Genomic DNA, 18,624 nt, shown 5'->3' with positions numbered 1-18,624 from the left:
ATTCAATTACACGTCAAAATTTAACGGAAATATTGTTGGAAGCGGCTGTAAATACATACCTTACCCACACGTTGATGCCAGTTTCCTCTTTGAGATACGGCGCAAGTGTTCAACAGAATGTAAGATAAAGGAAATGGGTTTATTCAGTTGGGAGGAATTGTTGCATACGTTTAAAGTAAAAATCACTTCTCATCTTAATCCCGTTTCATAGAACACATCAGTGGACTAAATAAACCGTGTTTCTCTTACTCTGTAAGTCTACAAAATCATAATGTAAGAGTGCATCCTTCCACTTCTTGCCTTTCTCGAAATGTGTCAGCAGTCTAAACAACACACGGTTCTTGTACAAAGTAATACTATGTTTACATGACTATGTAACACCAATGTGCGAGTTCAGCTTTTAGCTCCTACTTCAAACACGGAACTAGATACTAGTACGTCTACAGGTTTCGTGCACCACTTGGACCTGATAAATTAGTGAACTGGTATGACAAACACAAAACATGACATTATCAGTTCCTTTGAGAGTGTGAGAGTGATTGACAAATAACGATTTGCTACTTAACTACAAGATATATATTCACGCTAATTATACAAATGGATAGGTTTGTGTTTTACATTTCGGAAATAACGAAACCAAACAATCATAAGTTAGTTGAGAGGTCTGATTTTCATGGATGAAGATGTTACACCTGACAAACCACCCCATTGAAGTTTTTTGTTGTAGAACCGATTGAGTTCTGAGTGGGTGCAGCTCTTGTACCACCACGCCCCTTTATTAGCAACAGCACAGTTCCCGGAGGCTGTATCCAGATCCAGGTTCTTGGCACTGAATCTGCTGTTGTTATGATACAACATCTTGTCTCCTGAAAATGAACGGAGACCAATGAATTTCGTTGTATTACTGTATCTTTTAGTAGATAATCTACTCTTATTATTTTACGGGTTTTGAAGGATGAGAGATTGTGGACAGAGTGCTTCGTGGTGTGTACGGGGGCCTAGCTTCCAAAGAGATATAGAAATTTCATTTATCATATCCTTGCTAATGTAATTGATGCGATAAATCAATCCAATACATATGCAAATGGTGTCATCAAGTAGGATACACTGTATTCATCGATGCAATGCCTCCCAATCTTATGCTTGGATAAGATTTCATATGTCAATTTAAAGCGAAACCAAACGTAAATCTATGTTGGAATGTCTCAAAATGACAAAATAAAGGCGAAGTTTTCGTTAACAGCAGAAAGGAGGAATGATGTGGTATCGGTTGAGTCTCATAGTTTCATGACGGAAATGTTTACTTTCCTGTGGTTTAACTTCAATAAAACAAAATAACTTGTGTATATCTAAAGAGATTGCATAACTTTCTAACACCCATAAAACTGACTTTCAATTTAAAATCAAACTGTTGCTTAAAATATTTAACGTTCTTACCAGCCGTTCCCGAGTAGTTCCCCACGACCAGAGTGTAGAACTCAGACATGCTGCCCAGATGGAAGCTGTTGTACTCGGCATAGAAGTGACCTCCAGATTTGTTCACCAGGTCGATCCGCAGCTCATAGGTTTTCTGCTTCGTCAGTGTGTGTATCTTCTCATTTCCTGAAATATGACTAGACTGTACTTTCTACCGTTGGCCTTGAGACTCCATTCACACATTATATTAATCAAAACCTAAACCATCCCGCTATTACGATGGATGGAAAGGCTTGTATCAAGGAACTGAGTGAATGATTACAGATTAGCACTGTGTATAGCAATATTCCAGCAACACTATGATGGGACATCATACATCAATTTCACCAATGTGGGGAAACAAATGCGTGCAGCGTCACGAGCAAAATACTGCAATCCCGATCAGCTGTAGCCACGGTTTTCAATGCAGCGCCAATCACTATCACACGGCTAGAGTATCCATCCGCCCCAGATCACTATACCCGACTGCGCCACCTCCTTGAAAGGACAACCACAGCCACCTCAACCGCATCCCAAATACCCGGACTGCGCAGTTTCGCCGACCAGAGTGTACAAAACCGTTCAAAAAGCAGCAGGTCCACGAGCAACATGTTCAACAACGACTGCATTGGTGTCGTCAACACAGGGTATGGCCTCACCTGCGATGGAGAGATGTCTGATTCAGAAATGAATCAAGATTTCTCCTCTTAATGAGGGATGGAAGAGCACGGATCTACAGACGTCGGTGAGAACTTTACGCCCGAAACTGCGTACAGAAAGTGGACAGGTTTGGTTGGGGTAGAGTTATGATGTGGATGGCTTTCTCTCATCATGGCAGGACAAATTGGGTCCATATCCAGAGCACTCTTATGAAATGACCCCTCAAGGATTCATCAACGAAATTCTCTAACCACACGTCCTCCCAATTGCAGCCTACGGTAACGGTGTATTCCAGCAGGACAACGCTCGACCGCATACAGCACGGATCACAAGAGCCTCTCTACATAACAACAAAGTTGATGTTTTTCACTGGTACTCCAGATCATCGGATTTGAACCCGATAAAGCATCCATGGGATGAATTTGATAAACGGCTACGCCGACGGCTCAACCACACCAACAGACGTTGCAGCAGGTGGTATTTGCGTTGAAGGCCGAGTGGGCTACCATTCTCCAGGATGTGACTCTCATACTCGTCTCTACCTGGACAGGAGATATCCCAGGCATCTATCGATTCCAATGGCGGACATACGCGTTATTGGTGGTAGCTGAGCTTCGCATGGGACGTTTTTTTATGTACTGTAAACTGAGATGACTACAATCACCATCACTAATTGTTCTCTCCACAACATTTTGTTCCATACGGTTCCTCGTATAAATGTATTTTCCTACCCCACACGTACACATACACACACACACTGCACACAAACACACACGTGCACATACCCCTTGCTTTATGGCTATAATAATGCTATCACTCACTCACTCACACACAGAGCTGGAGATAGGAACATATTAGGTCGTTATCTCTCATACACACACACAGAAACGCAGACACACGTGCGCGCCCGTGCACACACAAACGCAGACACACACACGCGTGCACACGCACGCACAAACACACATACCACACACACACACAGACACATATGGGGATGACGTCACATATACGCTAAATATTTATTCAGGACGAATTGCAGTTTGTACTCACCAAGCCAAAACCAGCCATCCTCCACAGTGTTGGGTCATGTCACAGTAGGCCAGAAATGACCCCTTCCCGTCTGTCGGCTTGATCCGGTAAATTCCGTCTTCAGCTTCGGGAAACTCGTTCAGGATGCTCCTGCAATCTATTAAACATGAATTTTGCATGAACAAGGAAAATGGTCAGTTCTGATTGGTCACTCAGAGTTTTCAAATCATTATATCAAACTCTGACTAAAACAGTTGATTATGACTGCAGCATCAACGCGGAAGGTCATATTAAAAAATATTACTTCTTTCTCAGTCATAGTCGGTAGGCATACAAACATATCAATATGTATTTACAGGTTACAAAATCAGTCGTGGTTACTATGTCTTGGGCACAAAAACGAAGGAAATCAACAAAGAAAGTGTATTTCATGTTTCAGGGACAACAGAGAGCTTGAACTTTTCGCCTTGTTGTAGCTGACTGACATCATATCTTTTGCGTCACAACGAGCGTTAGGATTTCACAAGTGGGGTTTGTGGTGAAGAAGTTTATGTTGACTAATGAAATAGTGGTACTAAATAAATTATACTGATGTTAAAATCAAATCTCGAGCAGAACAAAGCACAATTTATTGTTATTTTCTGTGTTTCTGTTATTGCAGACAACCACTTTACTCAATTCTATCAACAAAGTACTCGCGCTTGATCCTTCGTAGAAAGGATATACACGTACTAGGTTACTGTAGATGATGTTGATGGGATTTTGTAACCGAACACACGGTTACTTTTATCTCCTAAACATGATACACGTCAGTACCAATACCACAGCCATGTCACTAGGCCTAGACCAGCCTTTACGTGGTCAGTGCTGTAAAGATGTTTGCAAACCCACTTAAGATAAGCTCTTCAGTACTCAAAGATGGGACACATTCGATGTGAGTAAAATAGGTCTGGATCAGATCAACCACTTGTTGATAAGCTGGAACATAGAGTAATTGGAAGACAAAACTAACATGGTACGAATGCCGTGTGTGGGATGGCAAAGTGACGGCTGCTAGTTACTCACCACTGCGCATGTCCGTGTTCCCACAGGTTTCATCCCTGGAAGCCAGAAAGTTGTCCATGGATGTCTTGAAGGTGTCGTAGTTGTCCAGCACCTGACAGTAGTCACTGGATATGTTAGCATATCCACAAGCACACAGCAAGACCACACAGAGACAAAGTCGGAACACCATGCTGTTGACACAGACTATATGTCATCCGAGTGAATGTATGCTTGACTGTGGGGTACTTTAATTTTATAGGCAGACTTTACTGTCAATCAAAATACTCTGCACATGTAATATGAATATGAGTCACGTGACTGTGAGCATTTGTATATTAATATGCTGCATTGGTACTTGTACATTGAACGGACAAACAATACCGAATGAATTAAGTTTCAGCTGTAACTAAAGTGGGGTATTAGCTCGGTCCTCTCTAGCATCCTTCTCCTCCCAATGCACGCACTTGTCTATCAATTGTCTGACACTTATCTACACATTGTCTAACACTTGGTTAACAATTGTATAATCATTGTCCAACATTTAACAAAATGAAATCATGTTTAAAGGTCAGTTGTCCTCATTTACAAGTCTTCATTTAAGTAATGTCTGAACATTATGATAGGGAATAACTATCCTATCTCATCTACACACGTACATCGAATGTCTGTTTGTTTATCCCGACTGTATGAGTGTGCTCATGTGTGTGTGAATACGTGTATATGTACTCAGTGAATTGGATAACATATATATACTATTGCTCTATAACGTATAAATAACAGTGCTTTAAAAACTGTTTTGTTCAAATGATATCCAGTTTACTGCAAAACAAGTTGTTGTGGATGCTTACTGGACATTTGACCGACGGCACAAACCAATCCAGTATTCCAGATAATCTCACCAATATCACAATCATGTATTATTCCATTTCTTGCGTGTTGGTCATCGTGTCAGATCTGATGAATCTACGTGTAGAAAAATCATATGCTTAATACATTACAGGTATTTGAAGATCAAATATATCCTAGGATAATAAAAACACGTTGGCTGAAATGAAAGTATTGTTTCTAACTTCTAAATGTATTACAGATGCAACTTGATATAGTCAGCGACAGAAGCAGGACAAAGGTTACATTGTAACATCATGTTCTCCAACTGCTGCCACACAGAGAGCATTACAGTCAGTATCTTGTGTAACCACCCCTGTGTAAGTACCCATCGGTGCACCGTGATTTCATACTCATGACCAGGTTCACAATGACAGCCTGGGGTATGGCGTTCCACTCCCGAATGAGAACCCTGGGCAGAGTACCAAGATCGTGTGGCACATGGTGGCGTCTTCTGTAAACACGATGTAGTGACTTTGGTGTCTATGGTGTGGACAACAATTTTAATGTGTATTTAACAAAGTCCAAATGGCGAATGGTATCAGTGGGAGCTGTACACTTCCCTGAACACCTTACGAACACGAAACTTTAGATTCTATGTATTTTACACGGAAGACGGCGATCTGATTTCCATTATATAAATTAGGACTACGTCATTTCCTGCAACAAAACAAGACTGACATGGTCACTATCTGGCTCTAACAATTTTAATAGTCTCACCAGGAAAAATGTTTCTGTATGCCAATAGTATCAATTCTAACATTACAAGTATTTTAAGCATACAGAAAAACAGAAAGAAAGCATGAATGTTGGTACTTTTAGTAACAGATACTGAAAATATCATCAATTAAATAGAGGTATTGACCATTTTTCATTGAACATTATCATCCTGAAATATATATGCTTAGTCCTCTATGGTCCGTAAACACACAGCAGAATTGATGACTACTGATGTAGTTCCATCTCTGATGACGTCCTCGATAACTGTCTGTTCTTTTTCTCGATGAAAGTCCAAGTTGTAGTACACAGAGCCGGAGCTACAGCTGCCAAGATTTAGTCCAGATTGGGATGGACAAAATATATTGGCGCACTCAACTTTTTGCTGGTCAAGACGTTTCCATTCCTTACAAAAATCGTGTTTATTGGTGGGCGTTATCTTGTTGATATCAAAATTAACGACTAGTCCTAAGCCCAATGGGAACCAAGACTGGCCTCAAACCTCATCATCATGTGGATCATCTGTGAGTAAAAATCAAGTTAGCTGTAAGTGATGCCAGCCCACACCACCACTGACAATGGTCTTAAAATACATGCTGTTTTAGAGTTGGTGTTATCATGTTGATATTTAAATTGACAAAGTGCGATTGTCTTCAAAACTATATCACCATCGAACACCTGTGAGTTAACCATGAAGACGACGACGCCTGTCCTGTGGCTGTGAGCGAGTGACGCAAGCTCACACCACCACTGTACCACCGCCATGACGTTACTGCTGTGCAATGGTACACTGCTGGTAGCGATCTAACAGCCGACACTCGTAACTGAACTTGGTGTGACGCCAATGACGCAACTGCCTGACGCCAGGTGATCAACAGATCAACGCTAATGACGGGGCGATGACTTTGTAATCGTGCAGCCTTCATGTTACTTAGGCCCGCGTTGAATTCCCCACATGTGTATAATTTGTGAAGCCCATACGCTAAAATCGTAAAACCCAACTCACTCACTCGCTACGACAAAAGTGCACGTTTCTGACTTCTTATACATATCTAACACACACACACACACATACACTCACACATGCGTACGCACGCACGCACACACGCACGCACGCACGCACGCACGCACGCACACATTCTGACTAACACACTCGCACTCATACACATTGACCTCTCTCATTACTGTCGTCTTGTGTAAATCTGGATGTCACCAGATTTTTTGTGAATGTTTCTAATGTGATGATTATCAATGTTATTGATTTCGAAATTGACACCCAAGGCGGATTGTTCTACATAGGTGTCAAAACAGTCTTTCCAACGTCCACGAGAAAGTAGATCTGGAGTGGTGATGATCACTATTGGTCTCCACTTGCTAACCGCCACACTCAATTAAATGAGATGCGATCGTCTCCTACCCAGCAACTCATGGGTGGACGTCTGAGGACTGAGGACAATCAAGATTGACTCGTTACCAGAGATCAGAAATGTGAAAGAAAGAGAAACACAAATTGATTCCAAAAGGAGTCAAATTTATTACTATGAGATATCGCCATACCCTTGGTAAGTTTTAAAAACATATGATAACTTAAGAATGAGACAGGGAAAAGATTGGATCCCATACCCTAGAATTATTTTAAATACTTTTAAACACTCACTCACTCACTCACACTCTCACTCACTCACTCACTCACTCACTCACTCACGTACAGAAACTTCAATGTCAACGTAGTCGTTGGTGATGTGGCGGCCGTAGCCGACGCCACGACTAGCCCTACAATCCGTGCGCTCCTGTCAATGATTTAAGGTGTTACCTGCCACAAAGAGAAAGAAAATTGACATATTGAAATAATCCAATAATAATTCCTTATAATCAGTCATCAGTGGTTTGGTTGAGCTTTGTTCTCGTCATGACAGTGCTCGGATGTTAACATTTCTCCTAAATGCCATTGACCGAATTAGGCTGTATTAGGACGGGCGTTATGACCGAACTGACTGGACTGACTGGATTGACTGACTGGACTGACTGGACTGACTGACTGGACTGACGTGACTGACTTGACTGACTGGACTGACTGGACTGATTGGAATGACTGGACTGACTGCACCGACCGGACTGACTGAACTGACTGGACTGACTGGACTCACTAGGCTGATTGGACTGACTAGCTGACTGACTTGACTGACTTGACTGACCTGACTGACCTGACTGACTTGAAAGACTTGACTGACTGGACTGACTGGACTGACTGCACTGACCGGACTGAGTGGACTGACTGGACTGACTGAACTGATTGGACTGACTGGCTGGACTGGATTGACTGACTTGACTGACTTGACTGACTTGACTGACTTAACTGACGTGACTGACTGCACTGACTGGACTGACTAGGCTGATTGGACTGACTGGCTGACTGACTTTAATGACTTGACTGACCTGACTGACTTGAAAGACTTGACTGACTGGACTGACAGGACTGACAGGACTGACTTGACTTGACTGACTTGACTGACTTGACTGACCGGACTGACTGGCTGACTGACTTTACTGACTGGCTGACTAACTGGACTGACACTGACCGAACTGACTAGCTGAACTGCCTGACGCCAGGTGATCAACACATCAACGTCAATGACGGGGCGATGACTTTGTAACCGTGCAGCCTTCATTTTATTCAGACTCGGATCGGATTCCCAACAGGAGTATATGTGAAGCCTAGACGCTTAAATCGTAAAACCCAACTCGCTCACTCGCTTCGTCAAGTGTTTTATCACTTCTAATATCACTTTTATCACTCACTCACATTAAAAAAATCCAATTATAATTTCCAATAATCAGGCATAAGTTGCTTGGATAAGATTTGTCCTCGTTATGCCAAATGCTCGGATGTTTGTCATCAATTCTATTGACAGAAGAGCTGTATTAGGACGGGCGTTATGGCGCACTGCTGGAAGCGATCTGACATGTCTCTGAACATGGTATAGCGCCAGTGAAGCAACTGCCTAACGGTACGCGATCAGCAGTCATCGCGGTGTCATTTATTTACATTGCGATAACTTTTGGATCCTGCAGCTATATATAGCATATGAGTGCTCACCCTTAAGTCATCGTTTGTTTTGGCTGGTGACCTAAATTAATACACAACTGCTGTGAGTTGACGATGATAGTCTACGCGGAAAGTCGATTTCCACGACATAGAATCAGTGCCCACTGACACATGAATATTCAATTAGAAGAATTAGAAAAACGTACACAATACCAGTTCCCACAGAGGCACATACATACAAGAAGAACACACAGAAACAGGTACATTTCAAGCAGTACACACAGAAACACGTACAATACAAGCAGTACACACAGAAACAAGAACATTTTAAGCAGTACACACAGAAACAAGAACATTTTAAGCAGTACACACAGAAACACGTACATACAAGCAGTACACACAGAAACATGTTCATACAAGCAGTACACACAGAAACAGGAACATAAAAGCAGTAGACACAGAAACACGTACACACAAGCAGTACACACAGAAACACGTACACACAAGCAGTACACACAGAAACACGTACATACAACCAGTACACACAGAAACACGTACACACAAGCAGTACACACAGAAACACGTACACACAAGCAGTACACACAGAAACACGTACACACAAGCAGTACACACAGAAACACGTACACACAAGCAGTACACACAGAAACACGTACATACAACCAGTACACACAGAAACACGTACACACAAGCAGTACACACAGAAACACGTACACACAAGCAGTACACACAGAAACACGTACACACAAGCAGTACACACAGAAACACGTACACACAAGCAGTACACACAGAAACACGTACACACAAGCAGTACACACAGAAACACGTACACACAAGCAGTACACACAGAAACACGTACACACAAGCAGTACACACAGAAACACGTACACACAAGCAGTACACACAGAAACACGTACACACAAGCAGTACACACAGAAACACGTACACACAAGCAGTACAGACAGAAACACGTACACACAAGCAGCACACAAAGAAACACGTACACACAAGCAGCTCACACAGAAACACGTACATACAAGCAGTGCACACAGAAACACGTACACACAAGCAGTACAGACAGAAACACGTACACACAAGCAGCACACAAAGAAACACGTACACACAAGCAGCTCACACAGAAACACGTACATACAAGCAGTGCACACAGAAACACGTACACACATGCAGTACACACAGAAACACGTACACACAAGCAGTACACACAGAAACACGTACACACAAGCAGTACACACAAGCAGTACACACAGAAACACGTACACACAAGCAGTACACACAGAAACACGTACACACAAGCAGTACACACAGAAACACGTAGAAGTTCGACTAAACGCACCAAACAATGCTATTATTGACAATATACGTGTGATATAATGCCAAGCGAAGATCCGGGATAGAACAGGTCTTCAGCAACCCATACTTGTCTTAAAAGCCGACTAACGAGATCGGGTGGTCATACTTGCTGACTTGGTTGATACATGTCATCGATCCCAGTTGCGTGACACCAATCACTTGATTTGTCGGGTCTAGACTTGATTATTTACAGACCGCCGTCATATAGCTAGAATATTGCTGAGTGCGGCGTTAAACAACAAACAAACAAACAAATAAACAAATATAATGTCAAGCAACTTTGTACGACTTTACCTCGACCTCTACACATTCAAGCATACATATTCACGTTCATTTCCAAAAGTTGGAAATGAAATCGGCTGTCCCTTCGTTTTAATTCCAATAGACATGCATAGACCAACTATAGAAAGATTTGTTTGAGTTTGTTTTTTTGTGGTATTTTTTGCAGCAACGTTCAATATGACAGCGGTCTGCACATCATCGATTCTGGGCAAGACTACCCAGTGACAGACACCAGGAGCCTCGGACTATGCATCGACAATACACTTATGACGAAATGGGTTGCTGTAAACCAGTTCTAACTCAGCTCTTCACAGTTGAAATGTAAGTATTTTAAAAATATGCAAGTATGTCTTCCACACTCACTTTCCACCAGGAATAAGTCCTTGCAGGTATCATTGAATATGGTCACTGAATGGACTATATTTTCTAACAGAATACATGTAACAGAGCTACATATGTAACTAATATAGTCGCGATTTGACTTCGCAAAGTTTTGTTATATTTCAAACTGGCGTCATTAAGTGAAGGCATTTTGTAATGAAGTTGTCACCCTTTTTCTGGTACAGTTTAGGTTCTACCCAAATGCAAACGAGTGTGAGTGTGTCAAAAGTGGTTTTAAGTGATTCGAAGTCCAAATATATCATTCACTATTTACATACAAGTACTCTTCTAGCAACATAATTTTTTTGTCTTGGTTGAAAAATGTACAAATGAATACACTTGGCAGGACTGTATTTAAATCATAGCCATGTCCTGGAAAGGCTCATTCTGTCTCAACAACGCTTCTAACGTCAGGTCCTTGGGATGTAGAGTCTAGAGACAGCTTTCCTCAGGACCATGGGATGTAGAGTCTTGAGACAGCTTTCCTCAGGACCATGGGAAGTAGAGTCTAGAGACAGCTTTCCTCAGGACCATGGGAAGTAGAGTCTAGAGACAGCTTTCCTCAGGACCATGGGAAGTAGAGTCTAGAGACAGCTTTCCTCAGGACCATGGGAAGTAGAGTCTAGAGACAGCTTTCCTCAGGACCATGGGAAGTAGAGTCTAGAGACAGCTTTCCTCAGGATCGTGGGTTGTAGAGTCTAGAGACAGCTTTCCTCAGGACCATGGGAAGTAGAGTCTAGAGACAGCTTTCCTCAGGACCATGGGAAGTAGAGTCTAGAGACAGCTTTCCTCAGGACCATGGGAAGTAGAGTCTAGAGACAGCTTTCCTCAGGACCATGGGAAGTAGAGTCTAGAGACAGCTTTCCTCAGGACCATGGGATGTAGAGTCTAGAGACAGCTTTCCTCAGGACCATGGGAAGTAGAGTCTAGAGACAGCTTTCCTCAGGACCATGGGATGTAGAGTCTAGAGACAGCTTTCCTCAGGACCATGGGAAGTAGAGTCTAGAGACAGCTTTCCTCAGGACCATGGGATGTAGAGTCTAGAGACAGCTTTCCTCAGGACCATGGGATGTAGAGTCTAGAGACAGCTTTCCTCAGGACCATGGGAAGTAGAGTCTAGAGACAGCTTTCCTCAGGACCATGGGATGTAGAGTCTAGAGACAGCTTTCCTCAGGACCATGGGAAGTAGAGTCTAGAGACAGCTTTCCTCAGGACCATGGGATGTAGAGTCTAGAGACAGCTTTCCTCAGGACCATGGGAAGTAGAGTCTAGAGACAGCTTTCCTCAGGACCATGGGAAGTAGAGTCTAGAGACAGCTTTCCTCAGGACCATGGGATGTAGAGTCTAGAGACAGCTTTCCTCAGGACCATGGGAAGTAGAGTCTAGAGACAGCTTTCCTCAGGACCATGGGATGTAGAGTCTAGAGACAGCTTTCCTCAGGACCATGGGAAGTAGAGTCTAGAGACAGCTTTCCTCAGGACCATGGGATGTAGAGTCTAGAGACAGCTTTCCTCAGGACCATGGGATGTAGAGTCTAGAGACAGCTTTCCTCAGGACCATGGGAAGTAGAGTCTAGAGACAGCTTTCCTCAGGACCTAAGTGACTATTTAAGGCGTGATGAACAAGTGGGACTGTGTACATTTGGTAATGGTCCTGAGGCGTGATTTACAGGCCGCCGTCGTATTGCTGGAGTATTACTGTCTCTTTTACTAGATAACCTACTCTTATTGATATACGGGTTTTGAAGGATGACAGCTTGCGGATGTGCAGCATCAGGCCGTTATCAAACAGTTACATTTTAATGCAAACTGTGTTTTGGCGTATAATCGAAACTGATTATTGTCTGGCGCTGACGTTTTATATTTCTATGCTTCTCCGTAGTTATACTCGTGTACAACTGTGCTAATGTTTGCAGGAATGTTGAAATATATTTCACATCCAAATAATGTGTCCAATTCCCCATTGTCTAAAATTACATTGATAGTCCCAAGAGTTAAACTATGCCCTGATAAGTCGGACTCAACTATTTTGGTGTTCTTATGTAAATGCATAAATGTTGGTCAGACAAATGCGTCTATGTTTAATTCTTACTGTGTATATGTTTTCTGTTATCTGATGGATAGGTCGGACTGTAACAAGGTCGTGTCGGATGTGTCGAATCCCGGATAAGTCGTATTATTTATCTGGTCCTCAGGAGTTTAATGTATGACAATATTACAGCGTCAGTCTGCGTTTTGTACCACAACAAACAGGCCTGTAATGTTTAGGGATTGATTTATGATGAAAACCCTATAAGACATACTTACAGAAAGGAAACGATTGCTATTCTTCTTCCATGGGGCCCAGTGACCTTCTGGAAAGTGTCATGATTAATGGTGATGGGTTTGAAATGCGTTACTTCGGACTCCATCCTATATTCAATTACACGTCAAAATTTAACGGAAATATTGTTGGAAGCGGCTGTAAATACATACCTTATTCACACATTGATGCCAGGTTCCTCTTTGAGATACGGCGCAAGTGTTCAACAGAATGTAAGATAAAGGAAATGGGTTTATTCAGTTGGGAGGAATTGTTGCATACGTTTAAAGTAAAAATCACTTCTCATCTTAATCCCGTTTCATAGAACACATCAGTGGACTAAATAAACCGTGTTTCTCTTACTGTGTAAATCTACAAAATCATAATGTAAGAGTGCATCCTTCCACTTCGTGCCTTTCTCGAAATGTGTCAGCAGTCTAAACAACACACGGTTCTTGTATAAAGTAATACTATGTTTACATGACTATGTAACACTAATGTGAGAGTTCAGCTTTTAGCTCCTACTTCAAACACGGTACTAGATACTAGTACGTCTACAGGTTTCGTGCACCACTTGATGGGCTAGATAAATCAGTGAACTGGTATGACAAACAAAAAACATGACATTATCAGTTCCTTTGAGAGTGTGAGAATGATTGACAAATTACGATTTGCTACTTACCTACAATATATATTCACGCTGGTTATACAAATGGATAGGTTTGTGTTTTACATTTCGGAAATAACGAAACAAAACAATCATGAGTTAGTTGAGAGGTCGGATTTTCATGGATGAAGATGTTAAACCTGGCAAACCACTCCAGTAAAGTGTTTTGCTGTACAGCAGATTGAGTTCTGAGTAGTGGCAGTTCTTGTACCACCACGCCCCTTTGTAAGAAACAGCACAGTTCCCGGAGGCTGTATCCAGATCCAGGTTCTTGGCACTGAATCTGCTGTTGTTATGATACAACATCTGGTCTCCTGAAAATGAACGGAGACCAATGAATTTCGTTGTATTACTGTATCTTTTAGTAGATAATCTACTCTCATTATTTTACGGGTTTTGAAGGATGAGAGATTGTGGACAGTGTGCTTCATGGTGTGTAAGGGTTCGTACTTTCCAAAGAGATATAGACATTTCATATATCATATACTTGCTAATGTAAGTGATGCGATAAATCAATCCAATACATAAGCAAATGATGTCATCAAGCAGGATACACTGTATTCATCGATGCAATGCCTCCCAATCTTATGCTTGGATAAGATTTGATATGTCAATTTAAAGTGAAACCAAACGTGAATCTATGTTGGAATGTCTCAAAATGACAAAATAAAGGCGAAGTTTTCGTTAACAGCAGAAATGAGGAATGATGTGGTGTCGGTTGAGTCTCATAGTTTCATGACGGAAATGTTTACTTTCCTGTACTTAAACCACTTCAATAAGACAAATTAACTTGTGTATATTTAAAGAGGTTGCATAACTTTCTAACACCCATAAAACTGACTTTCAATTTAAAATCAAACTGTTGCTTAAAATATTTAACGTTCTCACCAGCCGTCCCTGAGTAGTTCCCCACGAACAGAGTGTAGAACTCAGACATGCTGCCCAGATGGAAGCTGTTGTACTCGGCATAGAAGTGACTTCCCGATTTGTTCTCCAGGTCGATCCGCAGCTCATAGGTTTTCTGCTTCGTCAGTGTGTGTATCTTCTCATTTCCTGAAATATGACTAGACTGTACTTTCTACCGTTGGCCTTGAGACTCCAGTCACACATTATATTAATTGAAACCTAAACCATCACGCAATTACGCTTGTATCAAGGAACTGAGTGAATAATTACAGATTAGCACTGTGTATAACAATATTCCAGCAACACTATGACTGGACATGTTACATCAATTTTACCCATGTGGGGAAACATACGTGTGCAGCGTGACGAGCAAAATACTGCAACCCCCAACCCCGACCCCCCCACCCACCCACCCACCCCCCGGCACACACACACACACCTTACCCAAACATACACACCACCCACACTCACTCTCGGGCGCGCATGCTCATATTCGTATGTATATATACAAGTAACGCAATACGGATATGTTTGGCTATAAAAGCAAAATTAGAGGGCCAAAAAGTGCAAAATGAAGAAGTTTAATGTGTTATAGTGTCAGTGAGAAATGTCCCTGATCACAATGATCACAACAAGGACGATTGGGAAAAACGCACCCAGTGCATTAACAAAAGAGCCATGGGGCTGCACACATTGAATGTGCAGCAGCACTATGAACGGTATTAAAGTGCAGGGTTTATAATTGCCTGACATCCGCGTCAATCGAACAGTGGCAGTTCAACAACATGCCAAGATTAACAGAAGTGTTAAGAAACACCGCCATTGGCTACTTGCAGGCAGGGGAATCCCGATCAGCTGTAGCCACGGTTTTCAATGCAGCGCCAAGCACCATCACATGGCTAGAGTATCCACCCCGCCCCAGATCACTACATCCGACTGCGCCACCTCCTTGAAAGGACAACCACAGCCACCTCAACCGCATCCCAAATACCCGGACTGCACAGTTTCGCCGACCAGAGTGTACAAAACCGTTCAAAAGCAACAGGTCCACGAGCAACATGTTCAACAACGACTGCATTGGTGTCGTCAACACAGGGTATGGCCTCACCTGCGATGGAGAGATGTCTGGTTCAGAAACGGATCAAGATTTCTCCTCTTAGCGAGGGGATGGAAGAGCACGGATCTACAGACGTCGGTGAGAACTTTACGCCCGAAACTGCGTACAGAAGTGGACAGGTTTGGTTGGGGTAGAGTTATGATGTGGATGGCTTTCTCTCATCATGGCAGGACAAATTGGGTCCATATCTTGAGCACTCTTATGGCTCAAGGATTCATCAAGGAAATTCTCCAACCACACGTCCTCCCAATTGCAGCCTAAGGCAACGGTGTATTCCAGCAGGACAACGCTCGACCGCATACAGCACGGATCACAAGAGCCTCTCTACACAACAACAAAGTTGATGTTTTTCACTGGTACTCCAGATCACCGGATTTGAACCCGATAAGGCATCTGAGGGATGAATTTGAGAGACAGCTACCTCGACGTCTCAACCACACCAACAGACGTTGCAGCAGGTGGCATTTGCGTTGAAGGCCGAGTGGGCTACCATTCTCCAGGATGTGACTCTCATACTCGTCTCTACCTGGACAGGACATATCCCAGGCCGCTATCGATTCCAATGGCGGACATACGCGTTATTGATGGTAGCTGACCTTCGCATGGGACGTTTTTTTGTACTGATAACTGAGATGACTACAATTACCATCACTAATTGTTCTCTCCACAACATTTTGTTACATACGGTTCCTCGTATAAATGTATTTTCCTACCCCACACGTACACATACACATACACACACACACTGCACACAAAACACACGTGCACATACCCCTTGCTTTATGGCTATAATAATGCTATCACTCACTCACTCACACACAGAGCTGGAGATAGGAACATATTAGGTCGTTATCTCACACACACACACACACACACACACAAACGCAGACACACACACACGCACACACGCACACACACACATACCACACACACAGACACATATGGGGATGACGTCACAGATACGCTAAATATTTATTCAGGACGAATTGCAGTTTGTACTCACCAAGCCAAAATTCTCTTGTAAGGTTTCCAAATCCATCCATGTATTCAAACCAGGTTCGATAGAAATCTTCAGATCCATCCTGTCGCCTTTGAAAAACCTGTACATTGAAATTTCAGTGTCAGATTGTCAAAATCTAGAGAAATATGTTAATAAAAGCTATTACTCCATTTGACAAATAAAAAGAACACCAATAGCAAACACAATGAAGGAAGAATGTCATGCCGCAAATAGTGTCTCCAACTCACCAGCCATCCTCCACCGTGTTGGGTCATGTCACAGTAGGCCAGAAATGACCCCTTCCCGTCTGTCGGCTTGATCCGGTAAACTCCGTCTTCAGCTTCGGGAAACTCGTTCAGGATGCTCCTGCAATCTATTAAACATGAATTGTGCATGAACAAGGAAAATGGTCAATTCTGATTGCTCACTCAAAGGTTTCAAATCGTTCTATCAAACTCTGACTGCAACAGTTGATAATGACTGCAGCATCAACGCGGAAGGTCATATTAAAAAAAATTACTTCTTTCTCAGTCATAGTCGGTAGGCATACAAACATATCAATATGTATTTACAGGTTACAAAATCAGTTATGGTTACTATTTGTTGGGCGAAAAGACGAAGGAAATCAACAATGAAAGTGTATTTCATGTTTCGGGGACAACAGAGAGCTTGAACTTTTCGCCTTGTTGTAGCTGACTGACATATCTTTTGCGTCACAACGAGCGTTATGATTTCATAAGTGGGGCTTGTGGTGAAGAAGTTTATGTTGACTAATGAACTAGTTGTGCTAAATAAATTATAATGATGTTAAAATCAAATCTCGAGCAGAACAAAGCACACTTTATTGTTATTTTCTGTGTTTCTGTTATTGCAGACAACAACTTTACTCAATTCTGTCAACAAAGTATTCACCCTTGATCCTTCGTAGAAAGGATATACACGTACTAGGTTACTGTAGATGATGTTGATGGGATTTTGTAACCGAACACACGGTTACTTTTATCTCCTAAACATGATACACGTCAGTACCAATACCACATCCATGTCACTAGGCCTAGACCAGAATTTACGTGGTCAGTGCTGTAAAGATGTTTGCAAACCCACTTAAGATAAGCTCTTCAGTACTCAAAATGGGACACATTTGATATGAGTAAAATAGTTCTGGATCAGATCAACCACTTGTTGATAAGCTGGAATATAGAGTAATTGGAAGACAAAACTAACATGGTACGAATGCCGTGTGTGGGATGGCAAAGTGACGGCTGCTAGCTACTCACCACTGCGCATGTCCGTGTTCCCACAGGTTTCATCCCTAGAAGCCAGAAAGTTGTCCATGGATGTCTTAAAGGTGTCGTAGTTGTCCAGAACCTGGCAGTAGTCACTGGATATGTTAGCATATCCACAAGCACACAGCAAGACCACACAGAGACAAAGTCGGAACACCATGCTGTTGACACAGACTGTATGTCATCCGAGTGAATGTATGCTTGACTGTGGGGTACTTTATTTTTATAGGCAGACTTTACTGTCAATCAATATACTCTGCACATGTAATATGAATATGAGTCACGTGACTGTGAGCATTTGTATATTAATATGCTGCATTGGTACTTGTACATTGAACGGACAAACAATACCGAATGAATTAAGTTTCAGCTGTAACTAAAGTGGGGCATTAACCCGGTCCTCTCTAGCATCCTTCTCCTCCCAATGCACGCACTTGTCTATCAATTGTCTGACACTTG

General features: G+C 42.3%; 1 protein-coding gene across 2 annotated transcripts; it reads right to left on the bottom strand.

Annotated features, from left to right (window-relative positions):
* Positions 1-594: 594 nt before the first annotated feature.
* LOC139477129 (fibrinogen C domain-containing protein 1-like) lies at positions 595-18,349 on the bottom strand. Of its 2 annotated transcripts, none has more exons than XM_071259684.1 (5): positions 18,157-18,349; positions 17,128-17,252; positions 16,883-16,979; positions 1,438-1,602; positions 595-866 (listed from the first exon to the last, which is right to left on the bottom strand). In XM_071259684.1, exons 1-5 carry the CDS (start codon positions 18,323-18,325, stop codon positions 652-654), a joined length of 771 nt encoding a protein of 256 aa, XP_071115785.1. In that variant the 5' UTR covers positions 18,326-18,349; the 3' UTR covers positions 595-651. The 2 variants fall into 2 exon arrangements, with proteins under 2 accessions (XP_071115785.1, XP_071115784.1); XM_071259683.1 differs by lacking the exons at positions 595-866; positions 1,438-1,602 and adding exons at positions 13,429-14,170; positions 14,745-14,909.
* Between the last annotated feature and the right edge of the window lie 275 nt (positions 18,350-18,624).

This window comes from Haliotis cracherodii, unplaced genomic scaffold (assembly GCF_022045235.1).
Source record: "Haliotis cracherodii isolate W230 unplaced genomic scaffold, xgHalCrac1.p SCAF_31, whole genome shotgun sequence".
In the NCBI taxonomy this organism is placed as follows: Eukaryota; Metazoa; Mollusca; class Gastropoda; order Lepetellida; family Haliotidae; genus Haliotis; species Haliotis cracherodii.
The sequence above is the reverse complement of the archived record's forward strand: the minus strand, read 5'-3'. Positions and strand labels throughout refer to the sequence as shown.

What these genes read in the sequence shown, in the direction of transcription:
- LOC139477129 (XM_071259684.1), bottom strand. Translation starts at nt 18,325, where the DNA reads ATGGTGTTCCGACTTTGTCTCTGTGTGGTCTTGCTGTGTGCTTGTGGA. An exon ending in GAACACGGACATGCGCAGTG is followed by an intron (nt 17,253 to 18,156) that starts GTGAGTAGCTAG and finishes CATGTTTAATAG; the next exon opens with ATTGCAGGAGCATCCTGAAC. An exon ending in TACAAGAGAATTTTGGCTTG is followed by an intron (nt 1,603 to 16,882) that starts GTGAGTACAAAC and finishes GTCATATTTCAG; the next exon opens with GAAATGAGAAGATACACACA.